This window comes from Amblyomma mixtum, chromosome 3, assembly GCF_055824585.1.
Source record: "Amblyomma mixtum isolate Tamu chromosome 3, ASM5582458v1, whole genome shotgun sequence".
In the NCBI taxonomy this organism is placed as follows: Eukaryota; Metazoa; Arthropoda; class Arachnida; order Ixodida; family Ixodidae; genus Amblyomma; species Amblyomma mixtum.
Genome location: NC_143014.1, coordinates 376715663 through 376734405, shown reverse-complemented (window position 1 = coordinate 376734405; position 18743 = coordinate 376715663). Strand labels below are relative to the sequence as shown.

The 18743-nt window shown below is 44.0% G+C and overlaps 2 protein-coding genes across 9 annotated transcripts in view; both read right to left on the bottom strand.

Annotated features, from left to right (window-relative positions):
- Nucleotides 1–18743, bottom strand: part of LOC149356851 (uncharacterized) — a 305537-nt gene that overhangs the window by 114779 nt on the left and 172015 nt on the right. The window lies entirely within an intron of this gene.
- Nucleotides 4687–18743, bottom strand: part of LOC149356852 (uncharacterized) — a 33507-nt gene continuing 19450 nt past the window's right edge. For 3 of the 8 annotated variants that reach the window (XM_089584344.1, XM_089584346.1, XM_089584347.1), the window contains one exon: nt 4687–4939. In XM_089584344.1, the coding sequence (XP_089440470.1) occupies nt 4724–4939 (216 nt within the window). In that variant the 3' untranslated portion in view covers nt 4687–4723. Of the gene's footprint in view, nt 4943–18743 lie in introns of all 8 variants that reach the window. The other 5 variants (XM_089584351.1, XM_089584349.1, XM_089584352.1 and 2 more) reach the window with 3 other exon arrangements.

The following is an 18743-nucleotide window of genomic DNA, read 5'->3' as shown; positions in this document are numbered from 1 at the left end:
AGCCAGGGCAGCAACGAGTATGCCGAATCTCCAAGCAAGCATCCGCCTTCAAAAACATATGAGACCTGTTAAGGAAACATATATCTCAATTTAGCAAGAAAATTAAGGCTTGCCATGCATAAATTAGGTGACAAAATTTCTGCAACTGCGCCACGTATAAATCAATTGTGCCATTAATGCAATGCATGCACGTTTCTCCAAAATGATATCCTCCCTGATTTCTTTGCACATTGTTCACTTTTACACGGATTATGTTTCTTTTCTTTTTTTTTTGGCGCGTAAAGAATTATTCATACGTACCTTGATCGGCACTTGTCGTTTGCATCCTCTTAAAAAAAACTATTTCTCAGGACCAGGGCATCCTGAACGGATCCTGGATACCCGGAGAACACATCAATGAACTCCTTTCTCTCACTGCAAATTCCTTGCAAAATCACCGAATGGTACTTTTTGCAGTTGTAGTACGACTGCTCCGATTGCGATGGCCTTGGGATTTCGACGTGGCATCCGTCAGTGCATCCAATTACTTTCGGCAATCCTCCCATCTCTTTTTTGTTGCTCATTTCCTCAAATCATTGGTGCCTACGCCTCCACTCCTCTTTGTTTGGCCAGCAGATAACTTGTTCCGATATGCTGAACAAGAAGCCATGGACCTGATTCAAACTGTTCTGCACGGACTGTCGAGGGTCACACTGAGGGCTAGAAAAATGCACGATTGCGTAAACGGTCACGAGACTTTGGTCCTACGTGCTATGATTTTCAGCCAGGGAAAATGAAATGAGAAGTTTCCGGCGCGTACGCCCTTGCTTGCACCGTGCGAGAGTGCTTATCAAAAGGAAACACGAAGAGCCAATGCAACGCGCCCGTATGCTTGCCCTCGAACTGGCGTAGATATCTATAGGGAAATATGTCTTAATATATATAATATCTTTAACACGTTTTGCTTTTGTCGAGATGCACATTCAACACGTAGTAGCTGAAAATACAGGATTACCGCATCTTTCTGCCAGCTGTCTTTTTCCTTACATCTCCTGGTTTTCACCCCGTGCAACGTTTCCTGAAATGCTCCCTCTAATTTTTTAGCTTTCTTTAGCAAATAGCGATTGTTCTTCTCACATGACCATATTAAGGCAACTGATTGCCGTTCGGCGTTGGAATTCTTACAAAGCTTCAGTTGTGACCAAACACAAAGACTTGAAAAGTGGTCGCAAAGAACTTTTAGCGCACCCTTACAGTAATACCCGGAAGATAAAAACGAACCAAGACAGCGTACTTTTTGCAAGCATGTTCTGAACAGTGTAAAAATTGATGTTTGTAAAGACGCCATGCAAGTAGACTCGCCCTTTTGCTGAAGTTCACGGTTCTGCGACGAGAGATTCAGTGTGTGTGCGTCCATCTCAGGAAACACCGGCTGTGTTGTTTGCTCGGACGTTCCTCGTTCATTTGACGCGCATCACAAGGTTTCTATACTTTGTATTGTCACTTGGAGCTGGTCGCTAGCTCGTTGCACCCCCAAGCAGAAAGAAAAGCTGCTACCAACCAGCATATGCTTGGATACGAAAGTTAGAAGGCAAAAAAGATAGTATAGTAATAATTCAGAAATGCTGCGTTTGTTTCTCGTGCCGGGCCTACCCTCCTCTCCCTTATCTAGGCATCAAGGATTTCGCAGTTCACTCAAATTATTATAGCGACACATAGCTAAGCAAACAAACTTTCTTTGTACAGCAGCCCTCTACGACGCATGGGTTCCGCCCCCCCCCCCCCCATCCCCGATTCCCTTATCTCCTTCCCAATTTTAAGAAAACCCAAATGCAGACAAAAAGGAAAAAAAAAATTAAAATGACACATGTGGCCCGACTCCCAAGGCCTCAGCAGCTTGCCTGCCGACCTTACACCATGCGCCACGCTTCCACGTGTTTCTGCGGCCAGAGACAACCTTGAAGGCCATTTCACTGGGCTCAAGCCTTTGATCCTTTGAAGTTCGTCGCAGAAATAGCTGAATGCAGGATTTATTTACTGCTTTCTCCCTTCTTCAATATCGTACGCACTGATCGTTCTCATCCCGCCTAAAAAGCGCAATTTCAGTAAGGTTATGTGTGGGATCTACTCTTGTCTCGCATTGCAGTAATATAACCTGTACGAGCTTCGAAATCAGACTTCAGAAATGACATGGCAACATAAAAAAAAGTCTTCCATTAGGATCTTTACAAAACCTCACGGAGCAGAGAGTGTTTCGAATAGGCAAAGAAAATGGCAATTCACTGCTCCATCTGCAATTTTTTAGCCTTTCTGTGGAGTTAGAATGAATACTCACGCACATGAGCACTTCCTTAACTAATCGGGTTCCGCCAATTAGGCACATCTCCACTACCGCGAGGTCGTAACTGGGTAGGGAGTTAGGCCTTCGACCCCCACTGGCGCCTGCGTGGGCACTTTCCTGTCGAGCCGTGGTTGCGATGGTAGAAATACTTTTTTTTTCTCTGAATAAAAGTATAAGAGGTGCAATTTCAGGGAGCCTCTGTTTCATTAGTGGTACCCTACACACAAGTGTCATTGAAATGATTATTTCATTTAACTTTTTCCTACTTCTTTTTTAGTTCCTCTGTTACTCCTCCAAGTCCAAGCTAGCCTCTTCCCTCCGCCTCGCCGGCTTTTCTTTCTTTTATTTTCTCACGCTGCAGTTCACCGATTCCACTATTACTGCCATTCCCTCTTTCTCTCTTCTTTTTTTCTCTTAGGGCCCGATCGCTTATTCGTTCCGTCCTCCTGACCCCGTCCCTCTTTCTGCTTCTCAAGGTTTTTGTCCCGTCCTTGGTCGTCACCGCGCAACCCGCAGAGCATGCTACTCATTAGTTCGGTTTTTCCTCAATACGGCACTTCCAGCTTTCAGTGCGACCTTTGTAGGCGGTCTTTGGTTTACCCACCATCACTGATGGGAATGCCTATCAATCTTTTTTTTCGACAATGCAGTAGTAAGTACCTACGATTGATCGCCAAATTGAGTTTGTTTTTTAATACTCCCGTCAGCAATTCCACTCAGTTCCTTGCTTCACCCCTTGTTTCACACTTCAACATCGGAGCTTATCTCCTGGCATGATTTAACTTGTCAAGAAAAATAAAAGAAGCACACATCGAAACAGAAGACAAAGGATAAAATTAACTAAAGGCCTTATCTTTGGGCTAGGTTCAGATACAACTCATCAATGGACCAGCCAATTTCTTCCCAAGGTAGCCTTCCCACCATCAGCATCGACTGATCATTCTGATGTCTCGGTCGACTAAATTGAACCTACTGGCATCACATCCCATACGGCTGCCATGCAAGTGCCATGCGACTCACTCCAATGTCATCGAACAGTAGGAATTAAGTTTGCGTTGCGTTTTTACGAGCACATTTATAATTCGATTTTTAGTTGTACATGAATATAATGTTTGTTTACTTAATTATTCAACTTCCGAGTTAGATATAATTATTTCAGTACCTACGAGAGCTCTCGAACGGTGGAACTTTCTCCTTGGGCGGCGCCTTTGCGCAGTGCAGCAGCCACCCGTGTGCCGGGTAAAACGATAGCTCTACAACAAAGATTAGTGCGATGAATGTGGAAATATATTTTACCTTGTTGTTTTCCTCTTTTTGCAAGCGACAATTTTGCAAAATGGTTATGATGTTTGCGGTGTGCAGTAGCGCTTTTGAAATAAGCAAGAAGAGCGCGTTACACGCACTGGTAAAAACGAAAAAGATGAAGTCAGCAGCAAAAGTGGGTGGGAACTGTGCCTTGAACCGGTTAGGAACGGTTCCTCCCCATTCGTTCCGGTTCAAGTTCTGTTCCAAGATGGTGGAAAAAATTTGGGTTCAGTTTGGTTTAGGTTCCGGGCAAAAATTCAGGTTCAGTTCCTCTCTTCGGTTTGGTTCCGGTTCGACACCTTGAGCAAAACACCATGGCTCTACTGTGGTTTGTCCTCTAAATTGCTTGAAGGTGAAAACCGCAAGCGCTGCGAAGAAAGCGCGAGGTCTCGTAGTGAAGTTTTCGCTCAAAAGTGCTTTCAGGAGAAATGCAGTTTGCCAGCGCGACAGGCTGAAGTTACCATATAGAAATTGGCAGATGTCTTCAACCTGAAGTCAATGGATAAACTAGCCACATGATAATTTCCATGTCATAATGCATAGCATCTTTTAGAGTGCACTTCAGGGTGATGCCAATTTCACAAACTCCCTGCAAGTCAAGTACTAGAGAATCCACCTCGTGTGAAGTGGGTTGGAATCCCAGTAGTGCTAGGAGATGCCTTGCCTTTTTGAAATACTTACAAAGACCATTCAATTCAAAGCGCTCAGATTACAATATTCAGCAAGAGCTTCCCAAGCACTGTCAGTGCTCAAGTGCTGAATGAGGTGGGGCTATAGGTTGAAGCATTCGCTTACCAAGGGAGGGTGCAATTCGAAAAAGCACTACCTACCTGTAAAAAAAGTGGAAATTGCCCCTCCCATGCATTAAATGTAGACACGTGCAGTGCCGACAAACATGCTGTTCATTACCCGATTTACATCTTCACTGGGCTTCAGTACCCTTTTAGCAGCAGTCTCAGAGCAGCTTGTTGGAGAAATAAACAAGAAGTTAAAATGAGGCTCTGCACAGTAAACAATGTGGTGGCTGGGTATGGTTTCAAAAAAGCCCAATGTTTTGTGACTTGGTTTTTCTACAGGGCCAAAGAAGTTGTTAATAACCTATTCATATGCTTCATTAATTACTGACAAGATATGTCGGTAGGAATACTTTATTTGGCACAGAAGTTCTGGCCGACATGGGTCTATTGTCAAGCTGCTTGCAGGACAAGGTGGAGACTTGTGACACAATCCTGAGCCAGCAGCCTGGAACGATGAATAGGTGCCTTGGACCAGAGAATGTCGCACCATGCAAGGTCCGTTGCTGCAGTCCCTCCACTACTGTCAGTCATATGCAGGGTTGAATGCCATGAAAAGCAAAAAAAAAAGTGTGCAAGCTCAGAAAAGTAAAATGCAACTAATAAACCACTAAGAGAAACCCACAAACAAATGCACAAAAAATGGAATTCATGCAAGAGAGAAAAAAGATAAGAACATCTCTCAACAGACTATCGAAGCAGCCTATGCACTCCTGCAGTGGCCTTGCGAATGCACATTAGAAAGATCCCCAAGAAAAGGATAAAAGCAACGTTGTTCAAGATGTGCCAGAAAAACCACACACAAAAACATGTGTGCACAAGGCAGAGCTCAAGAATGAATGGAAATAGTCAAGACAAACAATGACAGGGTTTCACTGGGTCAGACCAGTACTAATTAGGAGAAACAAATTATCAGGTTTCAAGTCTTGGCAGTTAAGCCTGGCCAACCCACAACACTGCCGCATTTCCTTTTGCGGCTTCTGACGCTGGCACACCGGAGGCCACAAGTTCTGTATGCTAAACCCAAAACCTTAAAGGGGGGGAGACACCAAATTTTTGGTTGGCGTCTGTTTCAAACATTGCGGCGCATTGCCACAGGGCCCGTGATACAAGCTGTGTGATTTACATAAGTGCAATAAATAATTTATTACCGCGTTATTTATAGTGAATAATTTCGGTTTTGGTTCCTGAGCACAGGGGTGTTATGATGTCACTGCCAAGAAAGAGCAGCAACTCTGGTCACGTGTGCTCCAAAAGTAGTAAAAAAAAATGCCGGCCGGTACTGCGATACGCTCAGCAAAGCCAAGCGGGCAAGGGGCAACTACAAGTTCTGAAACCAAGCAGGTCACTCGCTACGTTCTCAGTCGCAATACACGATTTCTGCATTGTACTTAGCTTTTATTTTAAGGTTTGGAACACTCTGCCCCAATCCAAAATGATAAGAAGGTGCAACATTTTCCAGGAGTCTCTTTTTGATGATCTCGCGAGTATACTGTGCATTCATAAGCAGATAGTTTCTTTTGAACAATGCACTTCTAAAATAAATCTTTGCTTTCCTTGTGCTTTGCTGTGGACAAAATTAGAGCTAGTTCTTAGCGATGCTGTTGTTTACGTTGCACTTTGCATAGTCCCTTGCGATCTGGATGCCAACTCAAAGGATACTTGCATTAGATGGAATGCTTCCAGTGCAGTACATTGCAGCTACCCGTATTGCACATTAAAATGCGAACACAATCCCACTCAAAGCAATAACATTTCCTCATGCTTTACATAGTTGAGTGTTCTTGCGGTGTGGATGGAATAACAACAAAAATCTGCGGACAAAAAGAGCCCCAATTGTAGCCGTTAAATGCAATCCTGTGATAAATTTTGCTATCTAGGAGAGCTGAAGCATTCAACAAAGAAAATTAAAACAGGCTGTCCTGCAAACTACCCATTTCGAATTCCCGATGGCCGAAGTGAGAAACATAGTGGCGATAGCAATGGGCAGTATACATGGTCTATTCACAGAAAAAAATTAATGCAGCTGCAAAAGCTGCACTGAAAACAGGTTTGCTTTCCCTGTTCGAGAAAGCTGCTTTCACTAAGTCCAGCTCTTTATTATAGGTGGCTACCCTTTTCTTTATTCTTCCAAGCACTTGATGTTCTCTGCTTGGTGCATGTCAACATCAAATTTTTCACTTTGAAGCAGATAACAGCAATAACAATTCGTAACAAATACAACTGAATATTCTCAAGTGGTTCAAATATTAAAACAGATATTTAAAATTACAATACAAACATGTTTCCACAAAATGCAGCAATGAAAAGAAATATTCCATAGAAATATTTTACTCCTCCTCATAATTTATCACATGCTAATGGCTATCGAGCATCTCAATAAATGAGGGGAATTCATGTAGAATGGTACAATTTGTTTGAAGCATAACTGTGTTCAGGGAAAAATGTGACAGCTTGAATTTGTAAGCAGCCGAACAATTACGGCAAGTGGAGATGCTCTTCTTGCCACAGGTTACACTGAAAAGGCGTACGACATGATGTGGCACATTGCTGAGAAACAAAAGACACGAAAAATCAACAAACAGCAGCCTAATCTAAAACGCGAGTGAGAGCTTTACCAATACCAGTACCACTTGTGACACCTAGAGACAGCTCCAACCATGGAATGCTGTCCCAGATGCAGCATTCTTAATGGGACATGGCCCGCTTAACTCTTGTATAAGGGTTTAATCACACTGGAATCCCTGGCCATAACGGGCCCACAGATGCTGGCACAATTCTATCAGGAATCTGTGCAGCAATTCGGCAGCTGTTTTCCTTCTCATCGGACAGAAAGTGCCTCAGTGACCTGGGCTCTTAGAATTGGAAGTTTGTTAAAATTATGCTCACAACTTTTTCCTCTCTTTTAATGGTTCATAAGAGTGGTGGCCATAGGTGCTGAGATTAAATGAGCGTTCAGAGAAGAAACAAAGAGCTCCACCTTAAGAAAATACTGAAAAATTACCTAAACGAAACACTCTGCATGCTTTCTAGGGATTCATAAACAGCTCATTTTACTGTTAGAGATTATTTCAGGCTTTGAAAGGTTTGCTCGTTCATCCCTGAAAAGCACTGCCTTTTCCTGCATTTCCAATGAAGGTGCCATTTGCTCACTCTGGCATTCCTTTCGACAGCAGCAAAGCCATGGGAACAAGTACCAAGCGATTTCCCCACAGAAAGTAACAGCTTGTTATGACATCGTCATCACAGCTTGAATTGCAGAGAAACTAGCCTCTGCTTCTTTCCACAATAGCCTACAAGATTGAGGAAGCCCGAGAGCAAGATTTCCAGATTGATTTTGATGCCACGCTAGGGTGGCGTGGCGCCTCGCATGAGTACACTGAAAGTGCATGAATTCTGCACACTACTATGAGTACGGCTTATTCCACACAAAATGCTTTCGAACGTAGCTACGTCTATTAAAATGCACCAGCCCAAATTTACTGAGGAGGGTGGCAGCCTGTACAGAACGAACCAGCATACGCAATGTGCACATCATGGACAACAAGAAAAAGACAGCTAAAACAGACAGGCTCCCATGCCTTGTACACGTCAGAAGCTAAAATATGCCATGGCAATGTGAATAGACCATGTGTTGGGCCCTTACAGTACCGTTGAAACTTGCAGTAGACCACTACGTTAATTTCAGTCAGTCCTTTTCCCCAACTTGGCCACTTTCTTGATGGTATCCCTCACAACTGCCTGATTTTTTTCAGGTAAAGAAAATTCTCCTGACAATTCCACGTTTCTAGACACCCTGCAAAACCATCACAGCCCTTCAGAGAAATGCAGTAGAGCATTGCTGTTCTGTTCTTAGTCTGTGTAATCTGCAGTTTAAAAAACCCAAAAATTATGCGTGTTATGCTATTTTCCTTCACAATACAAATTCTGGATAACTTTTGAAACAGTTCCCTGGTGTACACGTCCATAATTTCGCCAAATTCTGACGGTATGATGCATTCAGGGACCAAGAGGAAATACAAACTGAGCTAGTCATCATTTTTCGATGCTTTGCCCTAATGCACCTGATCACTGCGGAGAAGACCCCGCAGCTGTTCTGCACAAAAGCAAGGAGACAAAGCATCTTAAGAGCAGTGGCAGCTCCTTCACACTGCACAAGTTCAAAGGGACAAAGTATCTGAAAACGACAAGGAATAGTTGACGGACTGGATGTGCCATGAAGCTCCACCTCATGAAAAACGAAAATATGGAAAGAAGACACAAGCATTAAAACAAGGAACTTTGCAAAGTTTGTGCAGGCACACACACAAAAGATTTAATGAAGTGAAAGTGCCGATAAATGCCAGGGACTAGGAACTGCCGCAAAACCTGGAAATGGAGACAACAGCGTGCAGACCAGCAATCGAATTTTCCGAAGCCCCTTATTCAAGTTTCTTGGATAAAACATTACACTCACAACATCAAAGAAAAAAATTTAAAAAAGAAAAAACGGAAGGTGGCACAAAACCTCGCCTTAAAAACGCAAAAGGCCTTGTCTTGTACTATTTGCAGACACCATCGTGTCAGGATTTTGCATTCACTGAAAAGCAATCACCTTGAAATCAGTGTGTGGCCAAGCGGCTGCCTAGGGAACTCCTCAGTGTCCTTAACTTCATACGCGAACGATGATACACTACCCAGCTTGCCGCATGTGACAATGCCCTTGAGAAAAAAAGATTATACACCACACAGCATGTGCAGTGGCGGGAATAGCCAAGAGCATTTTTGGAGCAGTCTTTGTAGCAAGCCTAAATTACATTAGGAGCAGTTTTCCAGAGTTTTGTAGCAGGTGAACAATACTGAGAGAAGGTAAAAAAATATGAGTGTGCAGTGTGTTAAGCTAACTGTGCAAGGTTTTAAAACCTACTGGCTGCACACAGACTAGCATTTCAGAAAGCTGTCTAGAGCAGATCCAGATTTTTTAGATTCATTTTGCTTGGTAATTGTTTAAGAAGATAAGTTACCTCATTTTCATTACCTGAACTTCAGAGGAAAATTTTCCATGCGAACATACAGCATGCTGAAAAACGCTCATTTCAGCTTTCGTTTTTTTTTTAACTTTAGAGTGGTTTCTTCATTTCAGCTCAAACTAAAACCTGTGAGATTGAGAAATCCTTACGTGACTATATGCTTCTATGTCGTGATATTAACAGGACATGATATTAACATCTCCAAACATGCTGTCATTGGATGTACCAGGTTACGAGGGGGAGGAAGAAAAAGAACAACACTGGCCACCGACACAGCCGTTGTTCCGGGAAGAGTGCAGGAACTTTGCTTATCCCAATTACGCTGCTGCTGGAGGAGTGCAACCATGTTGTTGCCATTTCGCGATATAGCAGAGATCATTTTTTGCAGTCCAACACAGCCATGCTTCACGCAATGAAGCATTCTGACACACATGTGCTGTCCTTGCCTTAATGAGCACTGCCATTTTCCTCCGTTCATGGTCCAGACATTTCCATGCAGAAATCAGAACACAGTCCAATGAAGGGACTCAGTTCCGATTTCCTCGCACTGCAATATAATTCAAGCTTGCGTGGTGGAATACATCCGCCAAAGACATAAGCTCATGACTATGCGTGCACAGTGCGGTCACTGCACACTAATCCGCCCAAAATGCCACTCTATCATGGAAGTGGCGTAATTTATTTAACGCTCTGATTTAACGAAACCAACTTTCTATCCCAAAAGTTCGAATTAATGTGGCTCTGCTGTACAAGTAAACTGGAAACTTGGATAGGGGTGACGCCCTTTGAACTGACCTATCAGGAGTAACGTGTCAGAAATACCGTAAAAACCCGCGTATAATACGAGGTTTTTTTTCCATAATAAGCGTCCTAAATTTCCGCCTCATACTATTTGCGGGTTCGAACAAAAATTTTAGAAGTTGCTCGAAGTTTTGGTGTCGGTTTTGCGACGTGGCTATGGCTTGGCTTTGCTATTGGTGCGTGGCTACGGCTTGGCTTCGTTACTCTCGACAAACGACGTCACGACGTCGTTTCTTTGTTGATCCGTTGGGTGCGGCGGGGCGGTCGCGGTGTGCCGTGTACCTGTTGACAACGCACGTGCTCGCATGTAAGGCACGCTTCGCGAAGTGGATATTGTTTTGGGGAGCACGATGTCGGGCTCTCGAAAACAGTACTCGGCTGGTTTCAAGCGAAAAGTGATTTTGGCTGCGGAGAACATCGGCAACGGTGCGGCTGGGAGGCAGTTTTCTGTCGTCAAAGGAAGCATTCGTGGATGACCACGACAGAAAGAAGCCCCTTTCGCGTGCAGCGGAACGCGACGAAGCTTTCGCGGCCACTTGATGGCTGTGTAAAGAAACCGTTCAAGGACGCAGTCAAGCGGTGCTACGCAGAGTGGATGCGCTCAGGTGAGCCTGCAGTGACGCCAACCGGGCGGCCGAAGCGGGCTTAAGAAGCGCAGCATCTCGAACACCCTCGATGGCACGGAAGAGGAGTACATTTGGGATGATTTGACGGACAAAGAAATGTCCGAAGAAAGCGCTACTGAAGAAGAAAGTGATTTAAGTGGAGTGCGGGACGCGATTGGAATAAATGTCTTCTATGATCTTGCATCACTCGTATTATACACGGGTAAAACTTTTTTTTCCCATTTCGCGCCTCTAAAACTTCCCCTCGTATTATATTCGGGTTCGTATTATACGCGGGTTTTTACGATATTACTTGCTGTTACACATTAACCCTATATGGTACATGTGAGAGTTCTGAGCAAAAGCTTGCTATTATTTACAAGGGCCGAAATTTAGCACTATTTATGTCTCTTTATGTAGAAGCAACTTGTTCCTTGACATGTGCATCCGTTGAGCTGGTTTCGGACAATGCTGGCAGTGCAGACGAGGAAAATATGCGAGTTGCACACAAACCGTGTGCTAACAGCAGGTGGTAAAGACTACAAAGCATAACGGGCCAGGGTTGGATTCCATTGGTCACCTTATGCATCACACACAGGGAGAAGTAAACAGTCATGCCTGTGCACATCAGGCACTAACCTCTTTAAAGTACACCAGGCAGAACGTCTAGAGGATGCACGTAATTCCAGGAGACTGCTTGCCAAAGTTGCCGAATCTATCGTCCTGCAGCTAACAGGGTGAAAAAGCCATGCACTTTCGCAGCCTGACCAAGCGCAGATAGCAAGATATAAAGGGCTGACCAATTCTGGTCCAATGGGACAGAGCAGGATGTTATTGCAGGCTGCTCATAAGACAGTACCGTCAACATATATGCATCCTTTCATAAGCAAAAAATACACAGAGAAGATAGCTGAAGACTATTGAATTTACCCCCTTGAACCTTACTTTTGTTCCCAGTAAATTTAGCATCCTTCATCTTCCAAATACGTTGCTTTTCCATGCCAGCTAGTGAATGCGGCAAACATTTCTCAGCACAGTGAGCATGGTAGCGAATCATCCACCATTTTCGAGCACACAGAGTTTGCCAGAAATACTAATGCCATTTTTCCCCTTTTGAATTTCGAGCATCACGCGCATCTTTGAAACAAAAAATGAATCCATGATCCTTAGTGTTATTTTCACAAATCCTGGTATTTCAATATTACACTTGCAACTATTTGGTGAGTTTGAAAGAGATTTAGTACATGTGGGTAAAAAGTTAACCACTGATGTGTATTGTTGAAACAAAAAATCTTTCCTGAACTCGAGATGTACTACTTAAGCAAAAAAATATCTATTTTAATTCAAAATGATAATTGGCACCTGAAATGGTAAACAGGTAACGCAGAAGCAAGCCTTTAGGACCAGAAATACATGTTACAAATCTACTCACAGCCTGCTGCCACCCTTACCCTGTTGCAACATGAGTTCTGCTGATGTCTCCCTTGCAGAGACTATGCTTCAAAGCCCAGAAGCCTCCCAATTGCTCCCAGCGCTTATGAGGAGGTGACTGCTCACTCAGCACTACAGGTAACAGTGACGGAAACTAGAGTGTACTGTGCAGATATCTTATTGACCCCACGTGTGGAATTCGATTCCCACTACTGGTGGTGCTTCCAAGCTTCGATTTTGGAATCAAGGAGAACCCATCATGTGGCAAATTTTCATTGCCACAGCTGTTTCTCAACTGGCCCCAGCAAGCTTGCAAAGCGACCGTCTGAATGCCACGACCACCACAAGCACAGCCACCAGCACGGCCACATCACAGCCAAGCACCGATGCATGCACAAAGGGCTCAGCCCACAACCAACCCACACTTCAGCACTTCAGACACTGTTTCCAAGCAAAAACAGACATGTTCAAGAATCCAAACTTGGTGCCACCCACAAATGAATTTCTGCCAAAGAGTGGCTTCATCATGAGTAGCAAGAGCTTCTCACAGAGCTTTACTTCGAGGATGGCTGCGGTGAACAGGTGACAAATGTCACAGAGTAGCTGAAGAGCTGTAACTCGAAGTCTTTGATGCGACACCTCATCGTTAAGAAAGCCAGCCCTGAGCACCATACTTCTCCAAGGGTACCAAATACATTCCAACCCGAGAATGCTACTTGACAGTCAGTGCACTAGCAGCACCACTACTGTTGTGTGCATTAAGATGAGACCCCGCAGTGGCCTGGCACAAACAGAGACCTGTCACCGATGAGCTGGCTGCTCAATGGCTATCCAAATTTTCACAATGCAGCCTCCCTTATTTTAGGCCAGCATTTTCAATTCTTCACAACTGATGCGGCACTTCAAATACCCCCCACTGAAGACATCCATTGACTCAAGCAGAATTGGACCTCGGTCAACAATGCACTCAATCACAAATAACTTGGAGCAACTACAGTAAAACCTCACGAAGGTGCATTCGCTTTAAGCGAATTGGCAAGGAAAGTTCTCGAGTTCACGAAGGTTCACATTGGCAAGGAAAGTTCATGAGTGATCTTAATGGGTACACCACACTGACATGTTGCGACATGCTGCTGACATGATGTAGTGCCTAGCCTGCTTGCAGTGGTGTGGTGCAGTGGTGTGGTGCAGTGAATTATGCAGTGGTGTAATGAACAGTTTTATGGGGGTTTAACATCCCAAAGCGACTAAGGCTATGAGAGACACCGTAGTGGAGGGCTCCAGAAATTTTGACCACGTGGGGTTCTTCAACGTGCATTGACATCACACAGTACAAGGGCCTCTAGAATTTCTCCTCCATCGAAATTCGACCACCGTGGCCAAGATCGAACCCATGTTTTTATAAAGTGGAACCTCGATTATACGACGTTCAGGGGACTGTGCGAAACCGTCGTAAAATCCGGGTGTCGTATAATCGAAAATCAACCGTGATATTTTTTAAAGTCTGAACTTCATCGTCATCTTTTTTTTTTTTTCAGAACACAAATGCAGTACATTTTTGCCAGCAGAGGGCTAGTCTCAACAAACAAGATAAGATGGCCGTTGAGGCTGCCGTGAGCAGCGGGGCAGCGGCTCCCGCGGTTTTCTTGATAGGTGGAAAGATTAAGACGCACCGGTTATCGACTGGCTAAAGTGTGCTTACCGTATTTACTCGATTCTAAGCACCCCCTTTTTTTCACGAACCTCGATTATACGACGTTCAGGGGACTGCGCGAAACCGTCGTAAAATCCGGGTGTCGTATAATCGAAAATCAACCGTGATATTTTTTAAAGTCTGAACTTCATCGTCATCTTTTTTTTTTTTTCAGAACACAAATGCAGTACATTTTTGCCAGCAGAGGGCTAGTCTCAACAAACAAGATAAGATGGCCGTTGAGGCTGCCGTGAGCAGCGGGGCAGCGGCTCCCGCGGTTTTCTTGATAGGTGGAAAGATTAAGACGCACCGGTTATCGACTGGCTAAAGTGTGCTTACCGTATTTACTCGATTCTAAGCACCCCCTTTTTTTCACGATCGCGATGCCCCCCCCCCCCCCCTCCTTAGAATCGCTTAGAATCGCGAAAATACGGTACATCCCGGCCTACGTTTGCTGACGACCTTTTTTGACGGATGGTACGAGCCAGACGTCGTATGAAGCGGGGACCTTCTAAAATTTGCGTCGTATAACCGAGGTTTTTAATGCATTGTCTCTATGGGGGTTTTGCCGGGACCGCACAAATTCGTCGTAAAATGCGGGTCGTCGCATGACCGGGGGACGTATAATCGAGGTTCCACTGTAGTCAGCAGCCAAACACGATAACCACTGAGCCACAGTGGCAGCGGGTGTGATGATATGTTTCTGCACATATGAATTTGAAGTTCCCCTGCAGTAATCTTGGTCTAGGAGATTTCCATGGTCAACGCTGCATTTGCAACACCACAAACATCACCTACTCCATGACACACCCTCTCTGCATTATGTGACAAAAAATAATTGTAAGGCTTGTTTTGGGTCACTCAAGACAATTCATAAGTGGGTCATTACTTGTACAAGCTAGTTAAGCCATTCAATGTTCGCACAAGATTTTCGCTTAATCTTTATGACGTCATCACTGAGTTACGGAGAATGTTCCGAGTCGCATTAAACACGGCTTGGCAAACAGGCTTGGCCATTCTTGAGCCGAAGGCCACCAAGTGTGCATCTTGCTAGTGCTGCTGCCAAGCCCAGTTAAGGGCACCAATCTGACAAGGTAAACTGGTTGTTTTTCAGTGCATCTGCGTGCACCCTTGCCTGAAAGCCATCTATGCTGTATGACCAAATCACCTGACAGTATCACCTTTGCCTTATCTCTGAACTGCTTGATGTGTTAATGCAAACAGTGCACCAAGTTTTTGTATACTTTTATAGCTTGCTATCGAGTCATATCCCCAAGTAACTGATCCCCAATACTGTGCTGCTTACACAGATTGCCACCTGACGACAAGCAAGTCAGGTCAACTACTGGACGTAACACACTAGTCCAAGACACAACTTAGAACCAAAAGCCCATTCACACTGACCCTCCACACTGGCCTAACTCTCATTTGTTAAGTCTAATCTGGAAACATGCCATTAACAGTGTACAGTTAGCAAATCAATTCGCAAAGGAAAATGCGTGTGCATCTCTACTTCACTGCAATGTTTGCAACCTGAATAATTGCAACCTGAAGAACACTGACAATGTCTGCTGTCTAATTGCCGAATATTCATATACTTTTGATTATACAGCAGTTTCAGAAACTTGGCTGTAACAAGGTGAATTTCACAACATTCAAGGCTACAAATTTTTTTCCTGTAGTAGAAAAACTGCTACAAGAGGTGGAGGAGTTGGCTTATGTGTAAAATCTTCATTGTCATGCTCTTTGATTACCAAGTTGGCAAATTCATTTTGTGCTGATTTTGATTTCTTGGTTGCTCAGTGTCTGAACGCTACAATTGCTGTTGTATATCAGGCACCAAACAGTACAATGATGTCCTTTCTGAACCACTTTGAATCGTTACTCATGAACTTGTCTACCCTAAATAAGAAGGTATTAATCTGTAGCAACTTTATTATTAGCTCTTTAAATAAAAATAGCGCGATATATTCTAATCTGTTAGAATTATATGGTTTTCGCAACGTGACTAGCGGCCCTACACGAGTGACTGCTTTTTCATCAGCACCACTGGATCATACACACTGCAATTTTTGCCCATCAGGTAGTTTGAGTTACGTATTGCGGGAACCCAATTTCTGCAGACTGCACAGTATATATAAAACAGCCATCACTGATCATTATTCAGTGGCGATTTTATTCCCTCTGGAACGAGATCCCAGAAACAAAACATCTGATATCCAAAGCAACACTGATGTCAATGAGTTGAAACAATCTCTACAATAGACAAATTTTAATTTGAGCAGCTTACTTGGTGTTAATGACCACTATCATCACTTAATGATTGACTGATCAGGACGATTGTGCAACCTTCTAAAGAACAAAGCAAATATTACTATAATATGCCTATTTGTCTGTGGAAGACAAAGGCAATTTTTAAGCTTGTAAAGGAAAAAGATCAATGGCATACCAAATATGAACTAAATTGAGGCAATTCACAATTCATATTATACTTCGAAAAATACCGCAGAGCTAGAAATGCAGTTACATCTGCAATAAGATAGTGCAAAAAGGAGTACAATTTACTACCGCTACTGAAATACGCCCATGATATGAGAGTTACTTGGAAAATCATCAACTCAGTTTTCAAACCAGCAGCCAACCATTTTATTATGCCTGACATCAGTCTTGGAGATATATAGTAAAAGTCTGGTTTGAACATTTAATGTGTTTTTCTGCACTGTTGGTGCAAAAACAGGAAATAACTGTCCTTCCATAGAATATCTCGCTCCTCCTCAAGGAGTTTTAGCTACCTTTGCCTATCACAGTATTACAGTGGATGAAATAGCCTCCACAATTGATAATTTTCCGCCGAAATTATCAGTGGGATGTGACGAAATCGCCTCCTTTGTGCTAAAGCGATGCATACATATCTTACGTGTTCCAGTCGAAAAAAATCTACAGCCTCGCCTTCTATTTCACTTCCTATTCGAACTTGCTTAATTTTGCTAGAATAGTGCCGATATACAAGAATGGAGACCGAAATTGTATTGAGAATTAGTGCACTGCACGGGCTCGGGCCGGCCCAAAAGCCCGGGCCCGGCCCGCGGGCCGGGCCGGGCCAGGACATGGTTTGTTTCGCCGGGCCTGGGCCGGGCCCGGGCCTGAAGTTGCGGGCCCGGGCCGGGCTCGGGCTTAAAGCTGCGGACCCGAGTCAGGCTTCGGTCCGTACAGAAACGGCTGGTGTCCGACTATTCACTCACTGTTGCACAGTGAAGTACACAACTGCGGCATTGGAGCAGCGACACGGATGAGCTATGGGCCATGGTACGCGCTGAGAAAAAAAACTAAGCTTTATTCATTGACTTATCTATTCCCTTATTTCCACGCAGCGGGGGCTTAGTGGTCAAGGCGCTTGATTACTGAGCCGGGGAAGCACGGTTTGCTCCTAACCTCGGCGGCCGCATTTATATTTAGGCGGCAAGCATGACAGCCATGTATTTTGTAGTATCATTGCTCGTTGAAGAAATTCAGGTGGTTGAAATGATCCGGAGCCCTCTGCTTCGGTGTCTCTCACAGCCTGACTCCCCTTGGGCCCTTAAGCACCAAAAACATAGCTTTTATTTTATAGCTATATTTTTCTCATGTGGTAAAATTCTAAAACCAAAGCGCGTTTGGTTTTCTTTTTGATCAGCTGACCGGAACGTCTCGTAATTGCAATAGCCACAAAATCTCGTGAGAGTTTGTAAATCTCATCTGATAAGTCTATCCCTCCTCGCTTCTTCATCCTGATTGTCATGACAAGTGTTATCACGCGGTTCGCGCGTTTTCTGCTCCACCAATAAGAGTAAAATTCAACCGGTCTCAATTGGCAATTGATGGTTCGTCATCCTAAAACATGCTTATGCACTAATAAATTCAAGGAGAGGGCTGAGTCGGGCTGGTTGGTTCATGTTGAATGGTACGGCAAAACAGCTGACGGACGGGACGGAAGAAGATGAGACAAACACATGCGCTGAACTAACAACCAAATGGTTTATTGCGAAAGAGGGGTGCAATATAAAGCATAGAAGGGAAAACTGCGGTGTAAACATGACAAGGCATACATTCTGAATATCATCAATGATTAAGAAAAGCGATCTCCTGTGGGAATAGAGCCACCGATGGTTGGCTTACACATGAGTTGCCTAATGTGTGAATGTGAAAGGCCTCCAATATCAGGCGTGAGGTGTGATCTCTATACTTGGCGATGATAGTGGTTTGGTCTAAAAACGCCTCACATTTGTCGCAATCTGCGAAATGAATGACCATGTTATTTCGGCGTGACTTGTTTTCTATGTCTTTCGCGTGTCTTTCGCGAGACCGTCGGGTCTCAGCTAGTGTATCGCTGATAGTGTACCGCTACAGCGATACACTATCATCGCCAAGTATAGAGATCACACCTCATGCCTGATATCGGAGGCCTTTCACATTCACACATTAGGCAACTCATGTGTAAGCCAACCATCGGTGGCTCTATTCCCACAGGAGATCGCTTTTCTTAATCATTGATGATATCCGGAATGTATGCCTTGTCATGTTTACACCGCAGTTTTCCCTTCTATGCTTTATATTGCACCCCTCTTTCGCAATAAACCATTTGGTTGTTAGTTTAGCGCATGTGTTTGTCTCATCTTCTTCCGTCCCGTCCATCAGCGCTGTTCTGCCGTACCATTCAACACTAATAAAATGCATTCGGGAAGAACATATTAGTTTAGAACGCTTATAGTCTTCAAAACACACACCGTGAAATACTCAAGCCTTTCA